Genomic DNA, 8985 nt, shown 5'->3' with positions numbered 1-8985 from the left:
TAGTGAATCAAATATCAGTGAAATTAGACTATTCCCCATTTTGCTGGGGACAGCCTGGAATCAGAAATAACCAGCACGCATGGAACTGTATTTTAGTTACGTTTATTTTGTACGGGCAGAGACAATGTATGAGTTTCAGCTATTAGCCTTCCTTGGCTTCCTTATAGCTGAAAGGCGGACGTTGTCTCTGCCCGTACAAAATATACATACCTAAAAGGACAGTTCTGTGAGTTATTGTTTATTTCCTTTTTTTTTATCCACTTTTTCTCCTTATTTTCTATTTTTCTCCCATCCCAATTTTGTATCGCCAATTCTCCCCTTCAATTCTCCCCTCCCCTGTCTTGAACGTTGCTAGACTATGCCTCCCACTGGTCGGCTGTAGTGAGGATAGAAGCCTTGCATCACGTGTCCCCTCCAGTACACGAGGAGGCAGCCTGTGTCGCATCTTTTCACCAGACAGCGCGGACTCTCAGTGGCGAGGAGTAACGCGTGGGAGGCTCACGCTGCCCCCGATACTTCCTGTCTCTGCTGTACAGGCATCACCCAACCGACCTGTAGGAGTCGCTGTCCACAACGTCCAATCTCCACCCATCGACTTTCCACCCGCTACCTCTGCCAATTGAGATAGTATGATGACTGGCCCAAGCTGCAGGCAATGCTGACTCGGGGAGTCGAGACCGGAGTCTCTTGCATTGGTGACGAGCGCAATCTCCGCTACGCCACCCAGCCGCCACTTATTGTGTTTATTTCTGTAACTAAGAGTCTGTCTGGACTGTGCACCCGGTAAGGAACTATTGAAGAAGTTAGAGTTGTGCTGCACCCTCTTTAGTTGACAGCCTGGAAACCCCTCAAGGACCCTAGGGGGTCTCTGGACCGTACTTTGAGAACTAAGAGAAGGAAGACTGACTGGACTGTCCTAAGTCGTGCTAATACAGTGAACTCTTAAACAAACTGAGCGGCATTCCCCTTCAACCTGGGAAATGTCAACCTGGAGGCAGAGTTACTCACCTTCCTCCTCACAGGACAGCTTCCATTCATTCTCTATGGACAGAGAACCCTAACAGACTGTCCACAAACACACACACAACACACGCACGCGAGCGCGCACGCACACACACACACACACACACATGCACACACACACACACATGCACACACACACACACACACACACACACACACACACACACACACACACACACACACACACACACACACACACACACACACACACACACACACACACACACACACACACACACACACACACACACACACACACACACACACACACACACACACACACAGCTATGGGAAGGAGTGGAGGGCTAGTGGCCTATTCAGAGGGACAAAAGCAGCATTGTGAGTCAGTGAGCCATCAGAACAGAACAGAACTGAGCAGTAACACCAGAAGAGAGCTATTATTTAAAGGACTGGTATAAGCCTGTAATTGGTGACTTCTGGACAGGTCATATTTAGACTATAGACCCTTTCACAGTGGATATGTTGAGATGTTATAGCAGGGTAAACACAGGTGTAACTAATGACATTATGTCATTATGTATGTTATGATTCTGTTCCATTTAGCTGTGCCAGAGCCATCGCAGTAAATGGACTGCATTTATATAGTGCTTTTATCCAAAGCACTTATGCCTTATGCCTCACATTCACCCATTCACTCACACATTCACACACCGACGGCAGAGGCAACCATGCCAGGTGCCAACCTGCTCATCGGGAACAATTAGGGGTTAAGTGTCTTCGAACCGAGAACCTTCTGATAACCAGACAACCGTTCTACCTCCTGAGCCCCATGAGTCAGCAGTGAGTCAGCATGCACAATAACACACCTAAATGAAACTGAACCATAATTAATGTTATTAGTCACACCTGTGTTTACCCTGCTATCACATGTCAAAATGTCATGTAAATGTAAAAGTGCAATTAAATAATTAACATATTATTACACCATGGTGACGGAATGGAGGGCATTGTTCTTTTCGGTCAACATTTCTTAGCTCTAGAGTCAAGGCTCGCAAATAACACCAATAGTAGCATCCAGCCTGGTCTCCATCAGGGTCAGAACACCACTCAAGGGTGGGGTATTGACCATATTCACACAGCGACCATTTTTCTCTGATGTCATGCTCAGGTTGGGTTCCTTTCCACCCTGTTCCCACCTGGGTGAAATGGCCACCATGTGAATAAGGTCAATGATGTCTAACCAGACAGTTCACTCTCTGGGACTTCCTGAACTCCAACCAAAGGGAGGGAGCAAAGTGACAGACATGACTAATACAGACCTGGAGCACCACGACAGTGAAGTGGGGGTAAAAAGGGGGCGTGTCCTAAACCATCAAGAAACTCTTTGCTCTGACAGCAAACCGACCCATGCCTTTCTCCAACTCCTTTGTCTTCATCTCTGCTGGTTTCCAGCTGTCGGCTCTCTGGTGTTACACACTTAATTAGCTTTAGCTCTGAGCAACTTGACTCTCCTGGCAGCTCCTTTGATGTAAATATAACCCTAACCCTTGGAGGGACAACCGCTTTGAAAAGACGTGTCTCGGAAGGGACGATCATACCTCTTGTGTAACTTTCAACCCAATAGCAACACATGTTAATAGCGATACATTGTCGATGCAAATAACAGTATCTATTATCACAGTGACTAGAAACACGCGTGTTGAAAAGATTTTGTGTAGGGATGATGCACCAATACAACGGCATTACTACTGATACCGGCATCAAACCTATCCATTAGGTTTACAGAGCAGTATAAACTTCATACTATTATTTTGGGGTTATTGGACAAATATTATGAAGATGTAATCTTCTGTTTTTCTTCTCTGTGAACATGCTTCTTTCAGCAAAAAAAATGCAGAAAGTAACATTTTAAACATCTTGTAGTAGTAATGTAGTAGGCTATTGGGGGAATTACCAGTAGGCTCAGCAGTATGAATATGTGTTTTAGCCATATAGAAACTGATATAACAGCAGTATGAATATCTGTGTTTTAGCCATATAGAAACTGATATAACAGCAGTATGAATATCTGTGTTTTAGCCATATAGAAACTGATATCCGACAGCAGTATGAATATGTGTTTTAGCCATATAGAAACTGATATCTGACAGCAGTATGAATGTGTTTTAGCCATATAGAAACTGATACGACAGCAGTATGAATATCTGTTTTAGCCATATAGAAACTGATATAACAGCAGTATGAATATCTGTGTTTTAGCCATATAGAAACTGATATTTAATAGCAGTATGAATATCTGTGTTTTAGCCATATAGAAACTGATATGACAGCAGTATGAATATCTGTTTTAGCCATATAGAAACTGATATCTGACAGCAGTATGAATATCTGTTTTAGCCATATAGAAACTGATATCCGACAGCAGTATGAATATCTGTATGTATACACTAAAATACACTATTTTTAAAGGTTGTACATTTGTATCAATCATTCTTTGACTAAACAAACAAATAAAGGCACCAAGGTTTATTTTACATGGACTGGAGACAAACAATACCTTCATCAACTAAATATACAGCGAACAGCTAAATATACAATATAAAGTGTCTTAAAAGGGTGTTTGGGTCACGGTCACGGGCCACCAGATCAGCGTCAGCATTAGCATGGATTCTAGTGTCTGGAACTCTAATGAGATGCAACACCATATTTCCGTGAGACTTCCCATTATTTGGTGATGGTGGTGGCAGTGGTCAGTGGTCTCAGATGCCTCTCCTGAAACTCCCATAAGTGTTCAGCTGTGTAGAGATCTTGTGACTGAGACAGCCATAGTAAATGGTTCAACCAATGGTTTATCGTTTTCATGCTCATCATCAAACAATTCACAGTACTGCATTTGACATGGGTATTTGTGTATGTAACTTCATCCTCAAAAGGTAATTAGATTGACGGGTACGTATGCATTATTTTTCCCCATTACAAACAGTAAGAGGTTTCTATACTCCACATGTAGAAAACGGAATTGGCACAATTTATGTCTATCCTTTGCTTTCCCTTGATGTCACAGCTCTCAAATCTCTCCCAGAATTGGTTTAATTGACCCATCTCAAATTCCGCCCTCTTTTCTTGATCCTCCAATCACAAGTGTTGCTTACTTTGTCTGACACGGGGCTAATAAATGGAGGCTACGTCACCAGTCAGCCATCCAATGGGAGAAGGATGCTCAGATAGCTCTGGTGCAGTGTTTTCGGACCAAACTGATGGAAATGTGGCCAAATTGTAACTGCGCATGTGTCATACCCCAATGTATATGCAAAGAGATACAGTGAGTGACATCTTTGGTGACATTTCCTCCATTTTACCCTCCTTGGTCTGAGATAGGATGCAAAATGGCACGAGTGAACACAGCCCACATTGTTTGGCTTGAACAATGTCCTCAGCATCGGTAGAATGGACACTTCCTGTTCCATGGTAATCTAAAAAGCACTTTCATAGGGACCCGACTTGCAGCAGTAAGTAAGCAGCAACCTTAGTCTTTTGGGCCACCCAGTATTCCAAGCTTCTTGCTGAGTCAGTTCTTGGGAGACAGGCTGCTGGGTCACAGATGGCTGTTTGGAGATGTGGAGGGGTGTGGGGGGAGGGTGTGGACTGAGGAGCTACTTATTAATCTGGGGTAATTTTGCACTAATACCAAGAAATTAGTACATCATTTAGAGCACGTTAATCAAATCAGTTCCATATTACTTTGCAGTTATCCTATTTTTCCAGTAATAGTGGTAATTAGGAAGGAAAAAGAAAGTGGAGAAGCAGAATTGTGGAGACTTATGGGTGGAGTGAAGGCTGTGTGGAGGGGTGCAGCTTAAGGGTAGAGTTTGCCAGGGGAACGTGGTGGAGGACTTCCAGTGGGGAGGCCTAAGGTTTGGCATGTCACTTCCTGCATGGCCAAAGTCAACAAGTCACTTCCTGTAGTTGGTCTCAGAAGTTTAAATTCCCACTTCCTGTTAATGGTCTAAAAGGTCAGCGAGGTCACTTCTTGCGGCAGCGGTAGCAGTAGGCGGGGCATCTACCCACCACCTCGGCATCTTCCTTCACCGTGTATGGCGGGGGATTGGACGCTTGGTCTTCACCCTTGGCGGGGTGCTGTGTGTAGGGGTTGGAGGTGCCGTTGTACGCTGTATCCAAGGTCATGGGGTTAGCGATGACTGTGCTGTCCTCAGCACTGCGCAGCTTAGCCCGGGGTATGGTGACATCGCCGTAGGGGTTGTCCAGGGAGAGGTTCATACTGGCTGCTGATTAGAGGAGAGGCAATATGAGGAGTTTCAGGAACAAAACCTGTATTTAAACAGGGGAAACACAAGAGATATTGTGAAATACTTTTTATATACAAGATATTTGTATGATAAACATGAAAATACACAAGGAGCAGCATTATGTTGCATAAATATAGATTCTGAGAAATATTTTGTGTAATAACTTATTTTGTCATAAAAAAAAGATTGCTATATGGTGCATGAACCAATAGAAATATTAAACATTGGCCCTAATCAAATCTGAAAATGGTTGTGACACATGGACATCTATATACCCTACAAAGATGGAATATTGTCAGTTTTTATTGATACAGCAGTGTTACTGCTGATGGAATATTGTGTTTTGAATCATTCTGAGTAAGACACATTTCCATGGTGAGAATTCAGGGGAGGATTCATATGGTGGAGGAATATAAATGAATACATTAAGATGCTTATCTATGATTGTTTCTGTCCGCACCACACTCTCCATCCTACCTCTTTAATCTGAGTTGATGACAACTACGTTTCTTATCCGACTTTCTCCACAAAGAGAACATTCAGGAGTCAGGACCCATACACATGAAATCATTTAGTGTGGGAGACAAGGAGTGCTGATCTCAGACCAGTTCAGTCCGAGTTTGTTATTATTAAGTCCATATGACCATGTGACCCGACTGGTGATCATGGATCTGTACTCCTGTTATTCAAAGCCATATGCATGAGGGTGGAATGTTCCATTTCATAGCAGCTTTTTGAAAACAGTGCCCATAATCTGGCCATATCAACAGCTCTGCCCTTGGCCAGCCGTGAGGTGTCAGTTTAACAAATGTTCCCATGGAAACCAGACTGTTTCTTTTCAAAACACAAGCAGTCATCAAGAATTCATCAACAATAACCTACAACACTATGGACCTACGTACATTGCTGCACCAGCAGTACCTAACAGAGACAGTCATTTCCATACAGGTTGCAGCAGTACCTACAGTCCAGCAGTACCAGAGACAGTCATTTCCATACAGGTTGCAGCCTTAGCTACAGTCCAGCAGTACCTAACAGAGACAGTCATTTGAATTTCCATACAGGTTGCAGCAGTACCTACAGTCCAGCAGTACCTAACAGAGACAGTCATTTCTTTCCATACAGGTTGCAGCAGTACCTACAGTCCAGCAGTACCTAACAGAGACAGTCATTTCTTTCCATACAGGTTGCAGCAGTACCTACAGTCCAGCAGTACCTAACAGAGACAGTCATTTCTTTCCATACAGGTTGCAGCAGTACCTACAGTCCAGCAGTACCTAACAGAGACAGTCATTTCTTTCCATACAGGTTGCAGCAGTACCTACAGTCCAGCAGTACCTAACAGAGACAGTCATTTCCATACAGGTTGCAGCTACATTATCCATCTCTCCACTGAAAAGAAGTCAGACTGTCTGCAAATGGATTAACATTTCATATACAGTCTGTGAGAAAACTCCAAATCGCTTTCGACTTTCAGTCAGATCAGTTTGGTTGCCCTCATCTGGGTAAGGAGTTAATGTGAAGCCTGTTCCATTTGGAATAAGAGTAAATGAGTCATATTAATGGATTATCAATACCAAGCCAATATACCTTTTCAGTAGAATTCCGTTGCTAAGGGAACAGCTTGGGCCCAAGTGTATTTCCTGTCAGCTATCAAGGCAATTATAAAAGAAGGAAGGGTCATCACGTCAGAACACCAGCGTTCTATGCTTTGCTTGGTGCCAGTTCTATTGAAGCCTGTGTTCAAATATACCAGCTATCTGAGGAAATATACATCAACCAATATATCAAACATTAGCTAGTTAACAATGCAACAACTTGCAGATGATTCTGACATCGGAGGTAATACCTATTTAAATTAAATCAACTCGATGTTCGCCAAACTGAAAGTTTCCACACGCTACACGTGATGACTCCTCCTTCTTTTATAGTTTCCTTGTCATTTATTGTAAACACAGCAAACACAGCAACAGGAAATGCACTTGTGGGCCCATTTAGAATGTTTATGTTATGTCAATAACATGCCCATACAGAAGCCATATGCTTGGGTGTAGGAGGAGAGGATGCAGGTTTGTCATCTGGGTTATCAGTCACCTTCCATCACTTCTCAGTGAGGCTCAACAGTACATCCCAGCATCCCTCCAGCCCGGAGCGCAGACCACAGGCTTTCAATGCATCACCTTGAGCAGCCACTGTGTTCTCCAGAGCTGGTCCCAGAGCTGGTCCCAGGCCAGCCGAGTGAGTTGTTTATGCTGCAATGCGTGACTCATCCCTCAACATATGTAAAGAGACCAAGCCCGTACGTCAGACTGGTCTAACTACTAAAAGAATTTCAAACCAGTCTAATGCTTACATCAGTCTTGAATATAGATATACATCTTTTTTTTTATAGTTGTATTGAACTTCCCAGGCCTCTGCTGTACCAACCGGACACATTCCAAACTAATAGAAATAGAATAGAGATCATAATTTGAGACCATATCAAAAGTTTATTTTCAACTTCTTTCATCTGTTTTGCTGACAAATAAATTCACCAATTTTCTAAACCGTGTTCGCTTTCCAGCCCACAGTCATTGATGTAAAAATGGGAGACTGTAGGCTACGGTGGACTGGAGTGCAACAGGCAGCCCCTCAGGCTAAAACATAAGAGGCTAATTGATCTCAGATCAACACCATCAGTCTTAGATACTTCACATCCCTGGTCAAATGTGAGCTAGCTACGGTTATGTTATTTGACTTTTCAGGCATTTAGATTAGATTCTAATTTATTGTCACTATACAGCAACAAGTACAGTACAACAAAAATAAGCTGGCATCGAAACAGAGGGCAAGGTAGCAGTAAAGTGCATAACAATATACAGGACGGGTGTGTGTAATATACAGTATATAATATAGATATACAGTAAGAGCAAGCTACCCAACCAAACCCTCCCTCCTGCATTCTACCAAAATGCTAACTATTTTGGTTAAATTGTGAACATTGTTTTATAAACCTTCCTGAGTGCCTCGTTCACATTAGAGTATATTTACATTTACTTTGACCTCATCAGGTATTTAACAGATTTAGCTGGAGTATAGTAATAATACTGTAAGTAGTACTTAAGTATAGTAGACAGTATTAGTAATACTTAATACTATTGTAGGTGACTGTAGAGTTACTCTGACAATCTTGCCCACAGCAATTTACCAGGTACTTGACCTTATCCACACTAATGCAGTGAAACAGTAAAACAAGTCAACATTGTATGTATGTCTTTACCTGTTTTAGTCCGTGTCTCTCTCTCTCTCTCTCCTTAGATTTTGACAATCAGCTGATCTCACCCATGTCCTGTTAATCTGGCGTCTTTGTGATGCTGGTACAACTATGTACAGTCAGGGGAACTGGAAAGGCATGGGAGTTGAGTCTGTGAGGCCTCCTTGAGTTGTAACTCCACTCTGTTGCAGGGAACGCGGAATCCGTCCGTCAGTCTGTGATGAGAACGGTGACAAGTTATTTCCCTTTCCGTCGGGCTGCAGTTTGAAACACAGTTTTGTCCCCCGGTCACTGACAGCAACGTGGCGGAGAAGCGGTGACACAGAGAAGGTACTCGAGCAGGTTGTTTAGAAGAATCCCACCATTCCCACCCGTCTGTCAGCAGTCTACCTGTTCCAGCATTCTCTCTCTCTCTCTTTCTTGTTGGGAAGGAAAGGCACA

At 43.0% G+C, this 8985-nt stretch overlaps 1 protein-coding gene across 2 annotated transcripts; it reads right to left on the bottom strand.

Moving 5' to 3' along the window:
• Window positions 1–3495: 3495 nt before the first annotated feature.
• Window positions 3496–8985, bottom strand: LOC311236534 (uncharacterized protein). 2 transcript variants are annotated; one of them, XM_084324214.1, is made up of 2 exons: window positions 8551–8985; window positions 3496–5270 (listed from the first exon to the last, which is right to left on the bottom strand). In XM_084324214.1, exon 2 carries the CDS (start codon window positions 5260–5262, stop codon window positions 5008–5010), a length of 255 nt encoding a protein of 84 aa, XP_084180340.1. In that variant the 5' UTR covers window positions 5263–5270; window positions 8551–8985; the 3' UTR covers window positions 3496–5007. The 2 variants fall into 2 exon arrangements, with proteins under 2 accessions (XP_084180340.1, XP_084180339.1); XM_084324213.1 differs by having other exon boundaries at window positions 3496–5313; window positions 8551–8984.

Source organism: Notolepis coatsorum, assembly GCF_963971535.1.
Source record: "Notolepis coatsorum genome assembly, chromosome: 11".
NCBI classification, from domain to species: Eukaryota; Metazoa; Chordata; class Actinopteri; order Aulopiformes; family Paralepididae; genus Notolepis; species Notolepis coatsorum.
The sequence above is the reverse complement of the archived record's forward strand: the minus strand, read 5'-3'. Positions and strand labels throughout refer to the sequence as shown.